Consider the following 24848-nt stretch of genomic DNA (forward strand, 5'->3'; position numbering starts at 1 on the left):
AGTCCATTTGCAGAAATGTTTCGCGAACTGTAAAATGCAAAGTAACAACAAGAAATTGTTTTGGTCGACTTCTGACTCGCTACTGAATGCTAGTAGAATCCGTTTTTGTTACCATTACCTCCCTGTAAACTAAAAGCTTTTTTTTTATTTGAGCAGGCCTTCACAAGTCGAATTTAATGCTAGCGCAATGAGCAAATTATATTAGTGAACTATTATCTTTGTGACCGGAATTTTCACGTATCCTGATAAGTTTTCCCCTGAGTCGGGTTTTCTACAGGAAAATCGGACAATCGCATCTAAATCGGAATACTTGGCCATGCAGGTTATAACGTCCGTGCCGTTCCATGAAATATCAGGCTAGTTGTGGGATGTCTGTAACAAGGTGCCGCGATATTTCAACGGAGAGTCTTCTGGCCATTATCAGCTGTTCTTTCGAAAATACACTGTGTTCCCGTATTTAAGAGCCCAACAGCGAACGCGTAGCGTATCCAGTTGTCACTCTGCATTTGATGTGATGACAGGCATGTCCAGAGTTCATTCAGGTTACAGGTTGCCTCATTTGGCAGAAACAATCAACGACCGAGCGAGGTGGTGCAGTGGTTACATACTGGACTCGCATTCGGGAGGACAACGGTTCAGTCCCGCGTCCGGCCATCGTGATTTAGGTTTTCCCTGATTTTGCTAAATGTGGGGATGGTTCCTGTGAAAGGGCGCGGCCGACTTCCTTACTGTCCTTCTCTAATCCGATGAGACAGATGACCTCGCTGTTTGGTCTCTTCCCCAAAGAACCAACCCAACCCAAACAATGAACGTTCTGAAGACCTTGATGCACCTACCCCATACCACCTCAGATGCCTATAACCTGAAACAGAAACGTGAACACCTACAAACTGTGTTCATAAACAATGAGTGTACATCTCGGGAGATACAAAGAGTGCTATAAAAGTACAAATTGTATATTAAGGAAGAGGACGAGGCTATCAACGTGACAGCTTATAGGCCACATGTTGCAAATGTTTCCACGAAAGTAAACAATGTTACGATAGCATAATGTTAACTTGATTTTCGTGCTGCGCAAGGCAGGTATTTTTAAGGTTTCGTGCGAGTGCAAATCATATGTAGGGGAAACGACGCGAACTATTCAGGAGCGCATCCTAGAACTAAAGCGGCATACTCGCCTCTTCCCAGCCACCATATCCACTGTCGCAGAACGCTGTATTTCTACGGGTCATTCGATGAAATACAATGAAACAAAAATTCGGCCATAGTTCAAACTTATGGGACTAAATTTTCAATGAACTAGCTAGCCGCCCCAGCTTCGCACGGATAGCGCTAGGAGTCTATGGATGGCCGAGTTATCTTTAAGGGCATCTTTGTGCAGTTACGCATAAAATTCAGAAAAATTAATATCGCCAGTTTCATATAAGTGAAACGATCTAAGCAGCGCACCCGAGGAAACTTCTTAGGAGCAACCTGTCATATTTAACTGGGGTGTCGAGTGACATCTCATGGCAATGCCGGTAGAAGATCACGATTTAATTAATACGTTCACAGCCATTGTAAATATTCTATGGGAATCAAGAGCGTATGTGTGCGTGGTTGGTTGCGCCTTTGAATTTGTAGCGTACCGTGTATTGGGGGCTGTCTGGGTGGGTCAAGCACGAGGGCTAAAAATAAGAGGAAGTGAAATAGAAAAAAACGATGCGTAGTCTGTGAGAGCATTCCACTTGTAAATCATAGTATGCACTGATTCATTGTTCACGTACACTGCCGCAATTCTCTGTTGCAGAACCTTTGCGGTAGACGTATTCGCCCTGCCTCGTAAAGCAGGAAGGTAAATACTGTCATCTTCTGCGAAGCTGAAAAAACATTCTTTGTGTCAACAGAGCAAAGCTGCAACCCATGCTCAGGTAGCTTTCCGAAAAACGTTTTACTTTATGCATAACAAATTAAAAGCCACAGATTTTGGATTCCCGTATTTTTTTGGTATGCAGTTTTTCTTAAACGACTCCTTACGACACTTCAATGTTAAGTAACTCGCTGCTTGTTGATAAAAGAATGTGTACTGAACTATGGCTGCGAATTGCAGTTGCAAATCTGAGAGAAGCAGAAACTGACTGTCTGAAATTGTTGTCTATTCTCGAAATGCGCCTAAAACCTTATGTAAAAGTCGAAATATTCTCTATTTTTAAGGTGTGAAGAGGGTAGTACCCCCACGTGTGTCTTTCTTTAGGAAACTACCAACACACCAACGTTTCTGAGGAATGCTGGTAGCTTTCTGTTTCTACATTTCAGGGTATTCCTTGGTGCGAATGAAATGTAGCAATTTCAAATGGCCAAAATAATAAGACCTGAATATATTAAGTCGCGTCCAAACTGACTGCACTGCGCCAGAAATTGTTTCTTGTGTTGTTGGTACATCAAACAAAATGAGGCGCTCGCAAGTGCTGTTTGGCCATGGCTGTATCGTGCCAAGCCGAGCTGGGGGTCCAAGTAGTTCTGCTGTGTACCGCTAGATGGCAATGGCATCCTTTTTACGACAGCCGTTGATTACGTGATTACGTATTTCATGCAGTCTGCACGATATGTTTTTAATTTATGTACACAAACCTCCCTCGTAAACTGGCCTACTTATTCTTAAAAATTGGTCAGGACGCATTGGACGCACACACTGAGGATTCTGTACAAATTTAGTTATATATACAAATAGTTCACCCAATCTGGGAATCAAGAATCTCGACGATTGATACTGGCAAGAGATCAGTCCCAGGGATTCCAAGCCTTTCGTAAATGTTTCAGTTCCAAATTTAAAGATAAACAACAAACGACAAAAGAAATATGTTTTTCACGTGATATAATTGTAAATTAACAATTTTCTAATTTTTTTCCTTTAGTTGCACTGTCGAAGTTTTCTTCTTGCCAAATTTCATAGTTCTACGTCAAGGGGAGCTTGCGAGTATTAAAATACGTGACTTAAATGGTAGTATCCTTTGCTTGCATAAGCAAACGCTTATTATGTAGCCAAGGGAGCATAGAGATTAGTATGTGGCATAAATTTCAGTTTGATATGTCTACCCATTGCTGAGGAAATCGGGTCTTAACAAACGGCCAGACAGACAGTCTGACGAAAAATGACAATTTTTTCCGTCTGACATAATTAAAAATTTTAGGATTATTTATTCTGATTTTACTGTAAAGCCTTGCTTCTTGCCAAATTTTATGATTGTAGGTCAACAGGAAGTACCGTGTAAGTTCTAAAGAGTGAGTTTCCAAATTTCGTAACATGTCACATAAATGCCCGTATCTTTTGATTGCACTGACCTAGACCTTATTGTCTGACAAAAATTTCAACTCGATACGTGTGACAATTCCTGAGAATAAGGGTTTTGAACATTTCAGACGAACAGAGAGACAGACAGATAAACAGACGGACAAAAACGTGATCCTAAGAGGACTCCATTTTTACCACAGAGGTAAGGAACCCCCTCTAGGAGTCTAGGAGTTCAAAATCCCTGCAGTAACTTCTGAGATTAGTCTGAATATACAGAAGGAAGCGAGCAACGGACTTCAGGCTATATAAGTAGAGAAGATAAGTGGAAAGAAGAATGTCCGAAGCTCTTATCAATCAGGACGGCAATTTGAAGTTACGGCACGAAATCCTGCATTAGAGTAACTTGGTTCGCTGCGTAGCCGGCGGCGTCTTTCTACGATTTTATCGTGTGAAGACAATCGATCTGCTATCGATGGGGCTATTTTTCACGACGAAGGGGACTCCGAGTAGAACACAGACCTGCGGTGGAAGTGTATGTGCTCGAGCAGTGACAGCTGACTGTATCACGCACAGGCCGGTGGAGTTTTAAATAAGGATGCTCAGTGGATTTTCGACAGCATACGAGGTGTGTTCAAACAGAAACCGAACTTTTGAAATGGCGCGCCAACCAGCAGATGGAGCGCGCTGCGGCTACTGAGGGCACCTAGCGGTAGGTTTAGACAACAAACTGAGATTTGCCTCGTGTCGCTAGGAACCACAGTCGCTGAAGTAAGCACGCGAACAGCCTGCTCATCGGATTATTGCAACGAAGGAGCTCGAAGAGCAGCATGTGTGTGTGAATTTCTGCTACAAACTTGGCAAAACTTTCACAGAGACTTTTTAAATGCTTCGCCAAGCATATGGAGAGTACTGTACGTGTCGCACGTAGTGCTAAGAGTGGTTTAAACATTTTCAGCAGAGCAGAGTGTCGGTCTGTGACAATTCCAAGTCTGGAAATCCTTTCACGTGAACAGATGATAGCTATGGGGATAGCGTTCGTGGTGTCATTCGCGGAAATCGTCGTATAATTGTTCGGGAAACTGCTGAGGAGATGAGCATCGGTGTAGGATCATGCCATCATATTTTGAGTGAAAAACTTGAGGTGCGTCGTGTCAGCGCAAAATTCTTACCACGATTGTTGACTGAAGATCAGAAAGAGACGCGTGCTAAAATGTGATAGGAACTGCATGCCGCTGTTGATGGCAATGAAAACTTTCTTAAGAGCATCATAACAGGCCACGAGACGTCCGTGTACGGCTATGATGCTGAAACGAAGATGCAGTCGTCGCAGTGGGTGGGCGAAAGGCCACCGCGTGGTTGCGTCTTTTGACTACAAAAGCGTTATCCATCACGAATTTGTGCTTCATGGTCAGATGTTAAATAAGGAAGTGTACCAGGGAATCCTAGTGCTCATGAGGAATCCTGTGAGCAGGAAGAGGCCTGAATTATGGGAAAACCATAGTTTGCTGTTGCAGCATGACAGTTCGCCAGCTCACGCGTCGCTTCTTGTCTGCAGCTGTCTAGCAAAACCCCACATTCCCGTTGTGCCCCTTATTTTCCAGACCGAGCTCCGGCAGACTTTTTTCCTGTTTCCCAAACGAGTTGAAAGGACGTCGTTTTCAAACCACAGAGGAGATACAGGACAATGTGACGAGAAAGCTGCGCGCCATCCCATAAACTGTGTTCAAGGAGGCGTTCCAAAACTTGAAGAAACTTTGGGAACGGTGTATTGCCAGTAGAGGGTGTAATCTCACCCTCCCACACATCACTATTAAAGTCACTGTCTTAGTATCTTCACTATTTTCAAAAGCTTAGAGAGATCTAAGATACACAAAATAATAACTTTTCAATTATCTTCATTATCTCGTTGTTGTTGTCGGTGACTCAGTCTTGTCTAGGCGTACATTCTTGCAAGTGATATTTCGATTTGTTAGGTTCTTGATGACTAAATAACTGTTGAAGATTTGCATGTATTATTCTAGAATTTTATTTTATCCCATTCTTCTAAATCACACCGACTAAACCATTTTCATTTCTATCAAATGAAAAATAAAATTTTTGTCGACAAGTTTAGCTAAGTACATGCGTTTCCATCAGGGGCATGCGCAACACTACTTACATTATACGGTACTCATAATTTCAAAGAGCTTACAAAGCAAAAGAATTTACAAAGACAAAGAGTTTGTAAAACAGAAGATGAATCATCGCTAAAATACATCATCAGTTTATAAATTAATCCAGAAATGAACTTAATAATTTGCATTAGATTGTGTAATTAATAATATGAATTTTAAATATGCCAGATATTTTCGTAATTTCGAATATTTTCAAACTGTTAGTACATATCGATTGTAACACATTAATTTCTTTTTATACATTTTAGTCTGAAATATAATACAACGTATACAAAATTATATGAATTCTTTTACTGAAACAGCTGAGGTAATTTTAACCTATGCAAGAATCGATAGTATACATGGTATCGGTTATTTCTTTTAAAAAAAAAGGTAATGTTAGGGGATGGTTACGAAGGGGACAGTGCTTAAAATGTTGTACAAGAACCAATAAAGCTGAGAGAGCAAAAGATCGGAAGTTCGGTTTTCTTTAACTCACTTCGTACACCTGAAGATGGCCAGAAGACTGTGCGGAAAAATATGCAGCAAGATACAGACATCATACAGTTCACTCGAAATTTCACGGAATAATCTAGCCGCGCGGGGTAGCCGCCTTGCCACCGTTCGCTCGGCTATCCTCCCTCGGGCATGGGTGTGTGTGCTGTCCTTAGTGTAAGTTAGTTTAATTTAGATTAAGTAGCGTGTAAGTCTAGGGACCGATGACCTCATGAGTCTGGTCCCACAGGAGCTTACCACAAATTTCGAAGTTTTTCACGGGACAATTTCTACACCAGGAGAGGTTTTAAATGTCACAACGTCCATGTCGTTTACGTTTTTCTGAGACTAACGGACTGTTGACGAAGTGCTTTGCAGCTATGTGTAAGTCCAGTGGCTGCACGTCACGTGAAGCTCTCACGTGTACGGGTCTTTGCGCAGACACGGTCCGTCGATGCTTCGGCGCCGGCTGATGACGGCGGTGATGCTGTTCTTCCTGCTGGGCGTGCCGTGGGCGCTCGGGCCTCCCGCTAGGACCTTGTGGCTCGCCTACCTCTTCTGCATCACCGCCACGCCGCACGGGTGAGTATGCTTACCGACTCAGGCGGCCCACGGCAGCACGTACATACACTCCGTCGGTAAAGTGATGAACGAACTGGAGAGTCACCACTCTCTATCTACGTGACTACGTCACAAGTTGCACTTAAAGGTTGTTCCCTAATGTCGTTATACCGGGCCATCGGTATCACGCCTTTTAACCCTAAAGATTAACTTGGACTGAGAGGAACTGCACTGCAGCAGAGCAGGGCGGTGCGACGCGACCAAATTATCACTGAAGAGCCAAATAAATTGGTACACCTGCCTAATCTCGTGTAGGGTCCCCCGTGAGCACGGAGAAGTGCCGCAACACGATGTGGCGTGCACTAGGCTGGAGGGAATTAACACAATGAATCCTGCAGACTTGTCCGTAAATCCGTAAGAGTACGAGGGGTGGAGGTCTCTTCTGAACAGCACGTTGCAAGCCATTCCAGAATTGCTAATTAATGTTAATGTCTGGGGATTTTCGTTGCCAGTGGAGGTGTTTGAACTCAGAAGAATCATCCTGGAGCCACTCTGTAGCAATTCTAGAGGTGCTAGGTGTCGCATTGTCCTCTTGGAATTGCCCAAGTTTGTCATAATGCACAATGGACATGAATGGATGCAGGTGATCAGACAGGATGCTTATGTACGTGTCACCTGTCAGAGTCGTATCTAGACGTATCAGGAGTCCCATACTACTCCTACTGCACACGCCCCACACCCCTACTACCTTGAACAGTCCTCCACTGATATGCAGGGTCCCTGGGTTCATGAGGTTGTCTCAACACCTGTACACGTCCATTCATTCGATACAATTTCAAACGAGTCTCGTCCGACCAGGTAACATCTTTCCATTCATCACCAGTCCAAGTCGGTGTGACAGGCCCAGGCGAGGCGTAAACCTTTGTACCGTGCTGTCATCAAGGTTACACAAGTGGGCCTTCGGCTCCGAAAGCTCATATCGATGATGTTTCGTTGAATGGTTCGCACGCTGACACTTGTTGATGGCCCAGCATTGAAATCTGCAGCAATTTGCGGAAGGGTTGCACTTCTGTCAATCTGAACGATTCTCTTCAGTCGTCATTGGTCCCGTTTTTGCAGGACCTTTCTCCAGGCGAAGTGATATCGGAGATTTGATGTTTTACCGGTTTCCTGATATGGTCGTACGGGAAAATCCCCACTTCACCGCTAGCTCGGAGATGCTGTGTCCCATCACTCGTTCGCCGACTGTAACACCCCGTTCAGACTCACTTAAATCTTGATAAGTTGACATTATAGCACCAGTAACCAACCTAACAACTGCGACAGACACTTATTGTCTTATATAGGCCTTGCCGACCGGAGCGCCGTATTCTGCCCGTTTACATACCTCTGTATTTGAATACTTATGTCTATAGCAGTTTCTTTGGCGATTCCGTGTTGTTTACGTGAAATCGTATGAGACAGAACGCTCTACCCGGCGACGGAACTGCACGGCGCAGCGGTGCAAGGTAAAGCGTTCTCAAAAGTGCAGTCATTTTTCATTGCTGTACATATTCTGAGTGTCTAATCCTGAAATTTCTACACGTCTGTCCAATGCATATAGAATCACAGCCTATACACGTTAGCTGGCGTATGCCTCCTTTCTTGTATTTATCTATCGTGGTGTTGAGTATTTTTAATCTTTTCTTTTGTGTGTTGTTGGTTTGTATGCTTCATTTTTACATTCTTTTCTCATGATGTTGCCTATTGTGTATGTTGTCAAATGTTAGATGTGTCATGTTTTCTTGCTATTTATGGTTTCTTCATCTTGTGTGCCTTGTGTGTTCTCTGTTGCTGGCGTGCTGTAAATCTTAACGTTCTTTGGAATTTAAATAGAAAACAGAACAAAAAAATGGAGGTAAAAAGGTGAAATATATTTCCTTCCACATACTGTTTGTACATATATGTCTTCTCAAGCAATCATATGTTGATGTTGTGAAATGTTTGGGTGACACTTTGCTTATTCTTTCACTACTTAGCAATTTGGACGATTTACCACATGACCTAATGCAAGATCTCCATTATGAACTTCGCTTAGGTCATTAAGAAACTCTATAGTCATTATTACGTCCGTAATTCTGTTACTAGGGTCTCAAATTTTAAAAAGAGGCGGCTCCTTCAGCAGTCAGCATTCAGTACTGGACAAAGCAAGTTACATTATATTCACATTTCATCTAGAGTGAACACACCACCATTTGACTATGATGTTCCTTTCTGGTTTGTAGCATTCTCTCGACCCCTATTGTGAACCCACCTTCAGTGTATGTACTGACGCAAAACTGCCCACCAGACACCTCCATGCAGACACGTGATTCCGGCGATGTCACACGGAGAAACAAATGGTCACTCGTGGCAAGTGAATCTCAGTGCCTGAATGGTTCTCCAGCGGCGCTGCAGTAGTCTCGTTTCCTACACGGAGACGTGTGAAGCAAGAAATTCGAACACGTTCAGAACAGTACCGAGAAGACCCTGCGCCCTTGCAGACACGCCAAAGCTTCGCCTCCTCCCCTTCTCCCCCTCCTCCCACACCGAGAAACTATCGCATGTTTAACAAGTTTCGATTAATTTTAAAAATTGGTTTAATGAATGTGAAGCTGAGCGAAACCGACTGACCACTGGGTCTTTATGTAATACTTACCTAAGTTAAATATATAGCAAAGTGATTAGCAGAAATAATAAGATTTTCGATGCATTCATATAGGTTGGACTTCCGTTCGCACTAGAGTGACACTAAAATACGTAACGCGGAATTAAGACCTACTTGCAGTGGTCTTACGACGCCAGATGCTTGAGGAATGCAGCCGATGACGAAAGGCAGAGCGAACAGTTATGCAGTAATCTTGGAGCGTACTTTTGTTTATAGGAAATTTTAATATAGACGAACAGAGTATACCTGTCTATAAGGACAACGACTATCTCCTGTTATATTAAACTTCCTGGCAGACTAAAACTATGTGACAAACCTAGAATCGAACTCGGGCCCTTTGCATTTCGCGGACGATTGTTGTAATAACTGAGCTGAAGAGAGAAAAATTCGTTCTGTAGAAATCCCCGAGGATGAGCACTTGCCACTGAAGGGCAAAGGTCCCGAGTTCGACTCTCGGTTCGGCACACAGTTTCCATCTGCCAGGAAGTTTCATATCAGCACACTCCGCTGCAGAGGGAAAATTAATTATGGCTACATTATCTAATATTATTACTCGCCGCAGAAGACTTAGTCGTGACTTCTTTTTTATTTACACAGCAGATCGTATCAACCGAAACTTGCTAACAATAAAAGCAATAACAGAGAGACAAATAATTACTCATCAACTTCATCTTTTTGCTTCCTTCTTCTACCATAGCGTCTTACTCCAGCTCTCACACTGCGGAAATCGGGAGCCTTCAGACAACTAGCATATTTGCTCTAGTATCCGTTCGCCTACGTTTGAGAACCTGCAATGCAGCAGTAAAATAGCAGCAAGAAATACATTGTTGAACCTGAATGACCTGTGAAGGCAATAACTTTGTTCACCATAATCACTGTTGGCATACCATATTTTTAAACAATAGACATACACAAATTAAAAAAATTGCATCACCTCGGTTCAGAGAGTTCCGGAACCTGTACAGAAAACTGGAATAGAGATCAACATAAATATCATTTCCTCCCTTTTTATTACTCATGAAACCTGCACATTGCATGTTGTACCACTTTACAGCGAGACCTTCAGAGGTGGTGGTCCGGACTGCTGTACACACTGGTACCTGTAATACCCAGTAGCACGTCCTCTTGCGTTGATGCATGCCTGTATTTGTCATGGCATCGACAAGTTCATCAAGGCACTTTTAGTCCAGTTTGTCCCACTCCTCAACGGCAATTCTGCGTAGATCCCTCATAGTGGTTGGTGGGTCACATCGTCCATAAACAGTTCTTTTCAATATATCCCATGCATGTTCGATAGGGTTCATGTCTGGAGAACATGCTGGCCACTCTAGTCGCGCGATGCTGTTATCCTGAAGGAAATCGGTCTCAAGATGTGGAAGATGTCGCTCATGAAGACGAATGCCTCGCCAATATGCTGCCGATATGGTTGCACTATCGGTCGGAGGATGGCATTCGCGTATAGTACAGCCGTTACGGCGCCTTCCATGACAAGCACCGCTGTATGTCGGCCCCGCATAATACCGCTGTGCTGTGCTCGCTGGACAGTGTGTCTAAGGCGTTCAGCGTGACCGGGTTGCCTCCAAACATGTCTCCAACGATTGTCTGGTTGAAGGGATATGCGACACTCATCGGTGAAGAGAACGTGATGCCAGTCCTGAGCGGTTCATTCGGCTTGTTGTTGGTCCCATCTGTACCGCGCTGCATAGGGTCATGGTTACAAAGCTGGACCTCGCCATGGAGTCGGGATTGAAGTTGCGCATCATGTAGTCTATTGCGCACAGTTTGAATCGTAATACGACGTCCTGTGGCTGCACGGAAAGCATTATTTAACGTGGTGGCGTTGCTGTTAGGGTTTCTCCGAGCCATAATTCGTAGGTAGCGGTCAAACACTGCAGCCGTAGCCCTTGGGCGGCCTGAGCGAAGCATGTTATCGAAAGTTCCTGTCTCTCTGTATCTCCCCCATGTCCGAATAAAATCGCTTTGGTTCACTCCGTGACGCCAGGACACTTCCCTTGTTTAGAACCCTTCTTGGCACAAGGTAACAATGCGGACGCTATCGAACCGCGGTATTGACCGTCTAGGTATGATTGTTCTACAGACAACACGGGCCGTCTACCTCCTTCCTGGTGGAATGACTGGAATTGATCGGCTGTCGGACCCCCTCCGTCTAATAGGCGCTGCTCATGCATGGTTGTTTGCATCTTTGGACGGGTTTAGTGATATCTCTGAACAGTCAAAGGGACTGTGTCTGTGATACAATGTCCACAGTCTGGAGTTCTGGGAACTGGAGCGATGCAAAACTTTTTTTGATGTGTGTATATTTGGTAGCAGAAGTTTCTTTGATGCTTCTGCAGGATTATGTAAACTGTAGGTGGATGGGGTAGAAAGCAAAGGGAAGGAACTGATGCTACTAGTTGAATCGGGACTTTGTTCGAAGTCTCCGGTGGCGAGTCAAAATGTGTGCCAGGCTGAGACTTAGACCTGTGATCTCCTGCTTACTAGGCAGTTGAACCCGGTCACAGTGCTTATCGCAATTGTGCAGACTATCTCAGCACGCTCTCCAGCTGACCCATAATCTCACCTAGCGCCACCTATCTGCCGTCCCTGTCAGTGTCCTCCACTTTCGTTATTTTTAGATTTCCGCTGGAGGTCGGACGTAAATGTCCACCTGCTCGAAGGTTAAGGATTCATAGCCCATCGACGTGAATAAGTTACGTGAATCCAGACGCCACACATTCATCTAACTGATTCGTCTTTACGGGCAATGAATAAACAACATTCATTGTGCTTGCACATTTACATTCGGCCTTCAGCAGCAATCTAAAATTAGCGGTCATGGTGGAGATGGGCAAAGATTGTGAATAGGCTGCGATAAATGGGAGCATGTCGAGATAAACAAAATGCTTCAAATGCCTCTGAGCACTATGGGACTTAGCTTCTGAGGTCATCAGTCCCCTAGAACTTAGAACTACTTAAACTTAACTAACTCAAGGACATCACACACATCCATGCCCCAGGCAGGATTCGAAAGTGCGACCGTAGTGGTCGCGGGGTTCCAGACTGTAGCGCCTAGAACCGCTCGGCCACCCCGGCCGGAGCATGACGAGATAGTTCACACATTTACGATAAACACTGTGTCCATATGGAGCAGTGGTTAGTATAACTACTTAGTAAGCAGGAAATCACATTTCCGAGTCCTGGTCCAGCACGTATTTTCACTCTTCGCTGTTGATTCCGCACAAAGTTTTGCTATAGTTGATATCATCAGTACCTTTCCTTTCTACTCAGAGCAGTGAGTTCTGCGTGGTGTCTGTTCGGACACGGATGAAGTATGAGATGCCACACATTCGTACACTGAAGAGCCAAAGAAACTAGTACACCTGGCTAATTTCGTGTAGGGCCCCAGCGAGCGCGGAGAAGTGCTGCATCACGATGTGGCGTAGACTCGACTGAAGTCTGAAGTAGTGTTCGAGTGAATCGCCACCATGAATCCTGCACGGCTGTCCAAGAATCCGAACGAGTACGAAGTGGTGAAGATCTCTTCCGAACAGCACGTTGCAAGGCATACAAGATATGCTCAATAATGTTCATGTCTGGGGAATCTGGTGGCCAGCGGAAGTCTTTAAACTCGGAAGAATCTTCCTCGAGCCCCTCGGTAGCAATTCTGGACGTTGTGCTACAGGAATTGCTCAATCCGTCGAAATGCGCAATGGACATGAATGGATGTAGATGATCAGACAGGATGCTTCCGTACGTGCCATCTGTCAGAGTCGTGTCTAGACATATCAGGTGTCCCATATCACTCCAACTGCACACGCCCCATACGTAACAGAGCCCCCACCATCTTAAACAGTTCCCTGCTGACATGAAGAGTCCATGGATTCATGAGGCCTCCATACTCGTACACGTCCACCCGCTCGATACAATTTGTAACGACACTCGTCTAACCACGCAACATGTATCCAGTCATCAACATTCCAATGTCACTGTTGATGGGCCCATGTGAGGCGTAAAGCTTGGTGTTATGCAGTCATCAGCCTCGGCTTCGAAAGCCCATATCGATGATGTTTCATTGACTAGTTCACACGCTGACACTTGTTGATGGCCCAGCACTGAAATCTGCAATTTGCGGAACAGTTGCACTTCTGTAACCTTGAACGATTCTCTTTAGTCATCTTTGGTCCCATTCTTGCAGGATCTTTTTCCGGGTGGAGATGTGATGTTTTACCGGATTCCTTATAGTCAAGGTACACTTGTGAAATAGTCGTACGGGGAAAGCCCCAGTTCATTGCTACCTCGGAGATGCTGTGTCGCATCGCTCGTGAACTGACTACCAACACCACGTTCAAACTCACTTAAATCTTGATGACCTGCCATTGCAGGAGCAGTAACCGATCCAACAACTGCGACAGATACGTGTTTTATATAGGCGTTGCCGACCACAGCGCCGTCTTCTGCATGTTTACATGTCTCTGGATTTGAATACGCATGTAAACCATTTTCTTTGGCACTTAAGTGTATAACTACTGTACTTGTAGGAAATTACAATGTGACAGTTGTGTTTGTTCATAGTTACGGAATGAGGGAAACGCTTCGTCTCCCAGGCAGAAGACAGGAACACAACGGGTAGGAGAACCCACATACATCATTCTGGTAACCGTTAAACTGTCTCTCTTTAAAATGCTTTTTTATTCCAGTCTCTGATCACAAATGAATTCTTTAGACGGTCACCTGTTTCAGTCTGTAATGACCATCTTCAGATGTAAAATATATAAATATATACATGTAGTGAGCAGTGTGTCTTTTAACACAAACCAGCAGTATGTATCACAATATACTGCCATATACCTATGGAAATGTAAAGATAAAATATGGTACAACGTACCTTTTTTACACCATGTCCTAAAATGATACGGCTATAATGGCATTGTCAAAACATATAAATAAAATCAGCATAGCATCGTCACATAGATTTAAAAGATGGTGTAGAATAGGCCACATAGTACACATAGTGATTACTGTCAACTAGCTACTGAGGTACAGTAGCATCCAGAAACCTGTTTGCCTACACCCTCCCTAGATGTCGCTACTTTGGACTTGCTTGTATGCAATCATCATTTACGCAGAAACATAATCTGATAAAAGCACATTAGATGAAATGCATGTGGAAGACTTGTTAAAATTGATGACTATCATAGAAATCAATTGTCATACATTAAAAGGTGAATGCAGTTAACCATGAAAAATTATTAAAAGAAAATATTTGAATCGGTGCGCGCCTACATAAGATCCTAGCGGCCGACCCAACAGAGGGCGCTGTTCATTGATCTGTCCCTTTTTCAGCTCTCATATAGACATTTTATCTGTTATAAGTAATTTATAGTTTGCCACAGGCAATGTACTACGCTATATCAATTGTTGACCGTAAATTCATAATAAGAAATGGTCGGACCTCTTCATATCTTTTCTTTTAATAATTTTACATGGGTAACTGCATTCATCTTTTAATATATCACAATTGGTTTCTATGATAGTCATCAATTTTAATATGTCTGCTACATGCATTTCATCTAATGCGCTTCTATCAGAATATGTTTTTGCGTAAATGATGATTGCATATAAGCAAGTCCAAAGTAGCGACATCTAGGGAGGGTGTAGGCAAACAGGTTTCTGGATGCTACTGTACCTCAGTAGCTAGTTGACAGTAATCACTATGTGTACTATGTGGCCTATTCTACACCATATTTTAAATCTATGTGACGATGCTGTGCTGATTTTGTTTATATGTTTTGACGATGCCATTATGGCCGTATCACTTTAAGACATGGTGTAAAAAAGGTACGTTGTACCATATTTTATCTTTGCATTTCCATAGGTATATGACAGTATATTGTGATACATATTGCTGGTTTATGTTAAAAGACACACTGCTCACTAGATGTATATATTTGTATATTTTAGATCTGAAGATGGTCATTACAGACTGAAACAGGTCACCGTCTAAAGAATTCATTTGTGATCAGAGACTGGAATAAAAAAGCATTTTAAAGAGAGACAGTTTAACGGTTACCAGAATGATGTATGTGGGTTCTCCTACCCGTTGTGTTCCTGTCTTCTGCCTGGGAGACGAAGCGTTTCCCTCATTCCGTAACTATGAACAAACACAACTGTCACATTGTAATTTCCTACAAGTACAGTAGTTATACACTTAAGTGCCAAAGAAAATGGTTTACATGCGTATTTAAATACAAAGTCATGTAAACAGGCAGAAGAGGGCTCTGCGGTCGGCAACGCCTATATAAAACACATATCTGGCGCAGTTGTTGGATCAGTTACTGCTCCTTCAATGGCAGATCATCAAGATTTAAGTGAGTTTTAACGTGGTGTTAGTAGTCAGTGCACGAGTGATGGGATACAGCATCTCCGAGGTAGCAATGAACTGGGGCTTTCCCCATACGACTATTTCACAAGTGTACCTTGACTATAAGGAATCCGGTAAAACATCACATCTCCACCCGGAAAAAGATCCTGCAAGAATGGGGCCAAAGATGACTAAAGAGAATCGTTCAAGGTTACAGAAGTGCAACTGTTCCGCAAATTGCAGATTTCAGTGCTGGGCCATCAACAAGTGTCAGCGTGTGAACTAGTCAATGAAACATCATCGATATGGGCTTTCGAAGCCGAGGCTGATGACTGCATAACACCAAGCTTTACGCCTCACGTGGGCCCATCAACAGTGACATTGGAATGTTGATGACTGGATACATGTTGCGTGGTTAGACGAGTGTCGTTACAAATTGTATCGAGCGGGTGGACGTGTACGAGTATGGAGGCCTCATGAATCCATGGACTCTTCATGTCAGCAGGGAACTGTTTAAGATGGTGGGGGCTCTGTTACGTATGGGGCGTGTGCAGTTGGAGTGATATGGGACACCTGATATGTCTAGACACGACTCTGACAGATGGCACGTACGGAAGCATCCTGTCTGATCATCTACATCCATTCATGTCCATTGCGCATTTCGACGGATTGAGCAATTCCTGTAGCACAACGTCCAGAATTGCTACCGAGGGGCTCGAGGAAGATTCTTCCGAGTTTAAAGACTTCCGCTGGCCACCAGATTCCCCAGACATGAACATTATTGAGCATATCTTGTATGCCTTGCAACGTGCTGTTCGGAAGAGATCTTCACAACTTCGTTCTCTTTCTGATTTTTGGACAGCCCTGCAAGATTCATGGCGGCGATTCCCTTCAACACTACTTTAGACTTTAGTCGAGTCTACGCCACATCGTGTTGCAGCACTTCTCCGTGCTCCCAGGGGCCCTACACAAGATTAGGCAGGTGTACTAGTTTCTTTGGCACTTCAGCATACGAATGTGTGGCATCTCCTCCTTCAGCCGTGTCCGAACGGACACCACGCAGAATTCACAGCTGTGAGGGGAAATGAAAGGAACTGATGATATCAACTGCAATAAAAAAGAATTTTACGGTATTGGATCACTGTTTGTACACGCGATTATGTCGCAGTTGCTGTCACTCTTTGTTTTATTGTTATTTACATCCCTTCTGTGCCTGTGCTCTGGAATATTTTGCCATACCGTCGGTACGGCCCTGCTCGTGTAAAAGACACTTGGTGTAGTACATGGTACACTCTTTTGTGCGGTGCTGACGTGATACCGCGCCTTGCCTGCAGACTGGTGTTGTTCCTGTTCTTCGTGCTCGGGGAACCACAGCTGCGCGCCAAGTGGTGGGCTACCTTCCAGTCGTGGCTGCCCGCAGACACTTGCTACCTTGACAAGATGGCGGCCAGGAGCTCGCAGGGCCGGTCCTCGTCCACCACCACCACCACCACCGCTACAGCAGCTGTGGCCCCACCAGTCAAGGAGCATGCCGCTGTGTCCGCCTCGGCCAGCTTCTCCAGTGAGGGGGCCAACAGCTCTGTCTCCATCAGCAGATACTGAACACCGTCCACAGCAACAACTAGCACTGCCGTGCCTCACGCGTGCTGAAGCGTCAGACTTCAGACAAGGGAAAGAAATAGTTCTTCAAGTGACCAGAATGCACCATGTCCTCGTTCATTACCTACACTATTTAAAATTATGAGAGATTCAAAGCCATTTGTTTCTTTTGCAGTGGATCGAAACTTATTACAGATCAACGTTCAAAACGATGGAATGTGACTTACAACTATATCAACAAGTATTAACATATGATAGTCGATGTATACCAAAGATTTACGCATGAATTTATAGCAGACAAACTGGAGATGAGGTATCTCACAACTGATTGACAGCCATCTCATCTACTTTTGCTGATTAGATTCTTTACATTTTTAGAAATATTGAATAAAATTATGAGTTTGTGAACATCGATTCTCTTGTCCGCGATTTACGTGTCCACAAATATAAAAGTGTAGAGAAACGAATCGGTGAGCCCAGTTTTTCGTAGTGTGACAACGATCTTCGTTGTTGCCTAATCATCTTCATGTGGTTCACAGTCACATGTTCGTGGAGGGACAGTGAAATGAATATTTTTGAAATTTTATTTACGGTACACATCTAGATAAAAACAACATTTAGTGTAGGTAGAAATACCACCAAAAAGAAATAACAGTATGTGAATATAAGGGGCAGTCAAATGAAAATGCCACAGATGGAAGAAAGTAAGTAAAGTGTTTATTATATAAAAAGTAATCGCCGTAGCTGTTAATACATTTGAAACTTCCTGGCAGATTAAAACTGTGTGCCCGACCGAGACTCGAACTCGGGACCTTTCCCTTTCGCGGATAAGTGCTCTACCATATGAGGTACCGAAGCACGACTCACAGCCGGTACTCACAGCTTTACTTCTGCCAGTGTCTCACTCTGTTAATACATTTATCTGGCTGTAAACCAAAACGGGCAGTGCCTTCATAGAAAAATTTATACGGTTTCGTACAGAACCATGATTGTATCGAGATGTGCATCTCTTTGTCTGGAACAAATGGACAGCCACAAATTTCCTCCTTCAGGGCTCCAGAAATACGGAAATCTACAGAGATATCGGGAATGTATGGAGGACGTGTAAGGGCTTCCCAGCGAAACATCTGCAGCATAATCAAAACAACCTTGGCAACATGTGGGCGAGGAATATCCTGAAGCAGAATGATGCCATCCATTAACGTGCTGCTCATTGACTTTCTGGGACACAGTGTGCAACGCACAGCAGTACACGCACACTCTCCTCATGTCATTTCCCTATTTTTGGAGCCTTGAAGTAAGACATGCATGGCCATCGTACAATCATTGTTCTGTAGGCAGCCACAAGCATCTTTCTATGATGACATTGGCAATTTCACAGTGGATAAATACGTTAACAGTTATGCCGATTACTTCTGAAATAAAATAAATAATTTACATACTTTTTTATCTTCTCGTTTCCTTTTGACTGACCCTTATAAATACTATGCTTTTCTACAGGACGTAGAAGATAATTTTAGGAAATGATTACATGTGCTAAATATCTTTTATAAACGTAATAGTGTTCAGATATCCAAGATAAACAATAGTTATGGCAAGAGAATGATAATTGGTAGTTAGAGGCAAGACAATAATTGACGGTGAACGAGTAGGACAAGTATCAAGTTTTATCTGCCTTGGTTGTGATTCATATCTCAAGAATGACGACGAAGTGAAGAAAAAGCTTCATCGATCTCACTATGTGTGAGGGACAATTCGGCCAGCATCGAAGCATAAGATAACAGATTCAACTTAAATTCTGGAAGATTGTAGCTGTGCCAAGATTGATATATGGAACCGAAAAATGAGCGAATAAAACAAATTATCGGAACAAAATGCAATCGTCTGAAATATAGTTCCTCAGGTCAGTGAAAGGGTACTCCCTAAAGGACAAAAATCCCAATGAAAGAATACCTCACAACTTAAACACAGTGTAGTTGAGTGGCAACCACATTTTTAGAATGGAGGTCAATAGAATTCTGAAGCTTGCTCTTAGATATCCTTCTACCAGAAGAAGAGGCGTTGGTCGACACGTGAAGAGAGGGCAGGCAACAGCCGAATCCTGGAAGAGGATGTAAGTAAGTAACTAAGTATCATCACCAAATTCAATGCCAGGTCATCAGCATTTACAGTGTGTGTGAATTGCTCCACAAAAGAATTCATTTTGAAGTTTGTGTAACCACTCGTGCACTGAGCGACGTTCCTGTTTACAATCTGTAGATATAAATGTAGACGTCATACTAAGTCTACAACTTTGATTCCGGCGTTTTTCTCGAAGTTCGAGCCTTTATTGTGAAAAACTTACAAAAAAAATATGATTCATAATATTGCCCATCGCTGGCCACTAAAGTCTCCCATATTTCAGATAGCATACGAATCTCGTGGCGGAATAACTGGGCGTCCTTTGTGGGGACCCATGAATCGATTCAATTTTGCACTTGTTCATATGATCGGAAGTGCTGGTGAGCCAGACTGTATGCCATTGATTGGAAAAGGTGGTTGTCGGAGAGAGAGCAACGTATGGAGAATATGGCGGGAGGGATAGGGCTTTTCATTTCAACGTTTCCATGTATATTTCGACGGGTTTTGCGAAAGGGGGTCGAGCACTGACCTGCTGCAAAATTACCTTTACGTGTCTATCGCTGTATTGTGGCCGTTTGTGTGTCTGTGGGTGGGCTCGAACGCATCGATTTCTTTCGACAATGATGTCCTCTGACTGTCTCCGTCTGTTTCAGTAGCTGCGAAAACGTTCTGTCTTCCACCGCTATGCCGGTCTTCGACATCAAAATCAGCGTCCTTAAGGCTTTGAAAACATTCTCTGCATGTTCTTCCAATAATAGTTCCCTCACCATTGGTCTTACAGAGCATTTTAAGAGCCACAGCGGCAGATTTCTTCATGTTAAAGCAGAAAATTAAAACTTCTCGCAAATGGCGAGAAGTAGGTTACGTAAGTTGACGTACTTTATCGAGAATGACCTTGTGATGCAATCATAAATCGTGTAATGTTTTTATGGCATTATGTTTACAGATGCCTACGCTTATTGTATTACACCTATGACCAACCACCCGAACCCACTTGCCGCTACTGTCGTCTACTGCAAAACGGCGGAAGCAAAGTTGTAGACCTAATATGTCTTATAGAAAATTACTCTCTCCCAAGGACATCTACAACTACCTCTATTGCTATGCTCAGTTGTGCGCTTAAAAGGGTGTGATAGAGGTCACTTTTAATCATACCACATTTTGGATTTTTAAGTTCGCCTCTATATAGGCATTTTATTAGTCTAACTTTATGTTTATGGTCTCTACAGAGTGGATATGAAGGAGATCGAACAATAATCGTAGTTTCTACCTGTAAGCGTGTTCGTGACATTTACTGGAGATTTTTACGAGGTTTATTCCGGCGCATTCCTTGAGATGTTTTTACCCATCTCTTATACTCTCTCCCCAGTGAGACAAGCCTAAGAACACACAGCTCTCATTGCTATGTATACACTCTCTGTTCCTGTGTGTCTTGCCTGTTACAGATCCCACACAGTTAGACAGTGTATTCCTCATTGTGCTGATCAGCAAATTGTAGGGAAATAACGATCATGATGTGTTTTTTTTAGAGCAAAGAATTTGTTTTTCTCATGGTGAAATGGATGCGCATCCATGAAAGTTAGTGTTAATGCAGAAATTAACTTCTGAGCGAATAGTCTACCCTACGGGAATTTTTGGCTTTAGGGCAACTCCCACAACAGAAATACGATCATTTCCGAAATCTGGCAAATGCCTTATGAAATTATTGTTAAAATTTCTATTATTCTCTGTTTTATTCAATTAAATGTAAGTGAATGTTCGTCTTCGGTTATGAGGAATATTAGAAGAAGCACTGATGTGCAGTTGTGATGCACTATGGTCACAAATCGATGTAGCAAAATAGATAAGAGTTATAGAAACTGAAAAGCTCATAGTTAACGAAATAGCTGAAGAGCAATTATATAATCAAAGAGGTATACTGATAATTCAAAAGACTTCTGTAAAGCAAAACAAAATATTAACAAGGAAAATACATTCAATGTGGAAAGAGTAAATAAAGAAACCATTTAGAGATATATCAAAGGGATGTAAATAGATACTGAATGTGTGAGAATTCATATGTAAATGGGAAAAAAACTTATATGAATGTTATGTATATTGGGATGATAAGGTTTTCTGAAATGTGTATACAAACATGGCAACAGCTAATTTTTGTAGGCCACTGTGTGACAGTTATTGTAGGTATCGATTTTGCTAGTGAGGCTTAAAATTGATAACATAAAAGAAAATATCTATTTGATAATAAAATACAGATTTATTCTATGTATCATACTTTATTACTTTAACATTCCATCAAATTTAAATCAAAGACATGAAAAAATACCTAAAACATTATGGGGACATTGCTAAAATTTCAGACTTAAAAATTATGGATAAGCTAAAAATAAAATCTAGTTTAAAACAAACAGCCAGCCACGATGTATGGAAGGCCCTGCTTATATCCCCAATTTTATTCTATTTTGGCACACTAGGGATTACATACCTGCACAGTTGCAAATCTACTAAAATCATTGCTACTTCAAAAAATACAGCAGTTCATAACTTATCAATACTGCAATAATCTTCTGAACAAGAACTGATGGAAATTAGCCTAGAACTTGATTTAATAAAACATGGGATACCATCTCAAGCTATTCCTTACAGATCTGACCATACCTAAATCATACTGAGCTACTCATCTCAGGGTTTGTACGCATGACCTACACTACTGATATTTCCTTCTTACTCTAAATTCCACAACAGCAGCAACTCTGATTCATAATTCAAATATTCAAAATTGCCTCACTAGAAAAAAACTAGTTTAATGTTATGTGAAGCCGAAGCGAATAATATGCCAAACTACATATTTTCACATTTCATCTGTAAATGCACCAAACATATGTAACTGGGAAGTAAAAGAAAGGAAAAGAAGAGTAGATTTAGTGAATTTACAAAATAATTGTTATATTTACACGAAAAGAAAAACAAATAAAAAGCAACAGCTGACATGGATCCAATAATTGTAAGCTTCTAAGAACTAGTGTCTTTGTTCTATAGCAGAAAGTGAGAAGAGAGAGAAGAATCCGTGTAAAGAGTTATGAAAGTTATGAAGAAAAAGTTACTCTTAGCTCTATACAATAGAATTAAGCAAGAGGATAGATGGTTTAAAGTCCCTCATGTTGATCTTATATATATGTTTTACCACATATTTTATTGAATAAACTTTTTGATGACGACCTTTCTACAATGCCACTTAAAAATATCTTTTTATGACAGAGGTATACTCGTGAAACTATACTACTAACTGTTGGCTCAAATTAGGTAGCAGAGTGAGCCCAAAAAGAACTAAACAGCTGTATGCTCTGAAATGCCACTGGGTGTCTCAGGAAAAATTAAGTACCTGTATGTAATGAAATAATACATACCCCAATTTGCAAGGCTATTTTCTTAATTATAATTTTCCTTAATCTGCCGCCCATTATATTTTTATTGTTTTCCCCTATCACCTGAAATAGACTTAAGGACTTTCTTAAAAGTTCTGTCCAGTTTAGCTTGTAACAGAATTACCAGCAGAATTCAGCAATATCCCAGTAGCTATCATCTTAAAATGGTACATCGCTCTATGCAGTCACTGAAGAAAACTCTATTTTATATCTATGAGTTTGCATCGAAAAATATTATTTATTATGGCACTTTCGTCATGGTTGAGATAATGAAAAGGAAATGGTAAACAAATTTCTTGTATTGTCAACTTCATGGAGGTATCAAATTTGAAACTGGGAAAATAAGGTGTACACATTACACTAAGAAATGGAAATTTTTTGATCATACATGCTGATGAGAAGTTAATATTTGTAGTACCTCCTTCAATCCTCTGATTTAGAATTAGAACTTATTGTGCCACAGTTACAGGCCACTTTCAAAGCAGAATTTGTGGAAAACTATGATGTCCACATGTGTCTGTGAAGAGAGCAAGGGAAAATTCTAGGATAATGTAGTAAGATAAACCATTCATTCACAAAAAGAGGAAGCTCACATAATAATCAACCAGAGGAACTCAAAATAATTATCAACTATATGAATGAAAGACATCAGAAAAAGTAGAAGAACGAGAGTGAGGAGGAGGAAGAGAGGGGAGTGAGAAGTGAACAAGACACACACACACACACACACACACACACACACACACACACACACACACACACACACACACAGAGAGAGAGAGAGAGAGAGAGAGAGAGAGAGGCGAGCTGGAGTGGAAAAATATTGGGATGGTGAATTAGTTGACAGAAAATATTATATAAAAATTAAAACAAAATTCTATGACTACTGGGAACATAATATAACAAAAACTACTGAAATAAAGAAAATGTCGTTCATGAAGAAATCTTTCAGACATTTGTCCATAGGTCTATAATAGTTAACATCCTCATACTTGAGGAAAAGCTCTTGTTCACTGATAACATGCTTCCCCAAGGGTCTCAAGATTTTAGCAGCAATGTCTATGTATTTACAAAATATAGATGTCGAAATGAAAGCAGCAGGAACAAGAAAATATCATGAGCATGCTGTTAAGTAAATTTAAGACCATATTACAAGGGTTAGGGTAGTTTTTACTTTAAAAATGAAACCATGAATAATACATAAACACATCATGAAGTGGGAAATATTGGCACTTTGTAACTACTAAAAAATTATAGTTAATGTTTACTGACAATTTTGAAAGAATTGTCAGTAGGTTAAGGCTAAAAACAATTAATGACAAATTTTCTGTTCTGTACACCTGACATCTAGTAATGAGCTCGCCTGACAGGCTTCCTAGACTCCAAAATGTTTTAAAAGTGCATATAAATTCCGAAAGCACCATGATGAGGGTGTCTGTTGAGGTTACTTCGCTCTACAAAGGATTTAGCAAACATCTGCTTAAAAGAAGTATTTCTGTTTTTAATAAATTAAATGAAGTTTATTTTAAAGAATGTATACTTGATGTAGTAATCATTAAACAAATTTTGCAGCAAGAAATGTCTTTCTGAATGTAGAGGTTTAGAGCAAATAGTTTTTATAATTGGTAAATTTTCTCTGAATTTTGACAGTTTTTATCTCGACATCATTTATCGTTCTTTATAATTTACATTGAAAGGAAATTTCGTTGGTTAAAAATTGATAAAGTCTTACATGTATGAAGAGACATACAGTGCAAATCAGATTTGGCATCCATCATTAAGTGGGCTATATTCTTGTAACATAGCAAATGACAGTTTCGTTGATTTGATAGAAATCTTGTGAATATTTGATTAATAGCGAACATAAATCACAGATTTTACAAGTGTCTTTGTCTGAGAATGTTTATGGAAGTTTGCGACCTAAACACAGAAAGTTGCAGAGGACTAGCACACACATTACGTGAAATAGCTAAATATTCTTTGTAACATTGTACGTATCAATCTATGCTTGATCAGAAGAATAAAGCAGATATAAGTAATAATTCACACACAGTTTGGAAATAATGGTATTTTGCTTTACCTATACTATTTCTCATCTTTTATATTCAGTATCTATTTTTTGTCTCACACTGCCTAAAATATTTATAAAACGCCAAAACTTCAGTGTTCAGCAAGTTTT

The 24848-nt window shown here is 41.6% G+C and overlaps 1 protein-coding gene across 3 annotated transcripts in view; it reads left to right on the plus strand.

The window, feature by feature from the left end:
- The window catches only part of LOC126335031 (adhesion G-protein coupled receptor G2-like), a 181135-nt gene extending 163601 nt beyond the window's left edge, over positions 1-17534 (plus strand). For 2 of the 3 annotated variants that reach the window (XM_049997877.1, XM_049997878.1), the window contains exons 11-12: positions 6361-6501; positions 16862-17534. In XM_049997877.1, coding sequence (XP_049853834.1) covers positions 6361-6501; positions 16862-17129 — 409 coding nt within the window. In that variant the 3' untranslated portion in view covers positions 17130-17534. The remainder of the gene's footprint in view (positions 1-6360; positions 6502-16861) is intronic. The other variant, XM_049997879.1, reaches the window with a different exon arrangement.
- The last annotated feature ends 7314 nt before the right edge of the window (positions 17535-24848 follow it).

Source organism: Schistocerca gregaria, chromosome 2, assembly GCF_023897955.1.
Source record: "Schistocerca gregaria isolate iqSchGreg1 chromosome 2, iqSchGreg1.2, whole genome shotgun sequence".
Taxonomy (NCBI): Eukaryota; Metazoa; Arthropoda; class Insecta; order Orthoptera; family Acrididae; genus Schistocerca; species Schistocerca gregaria.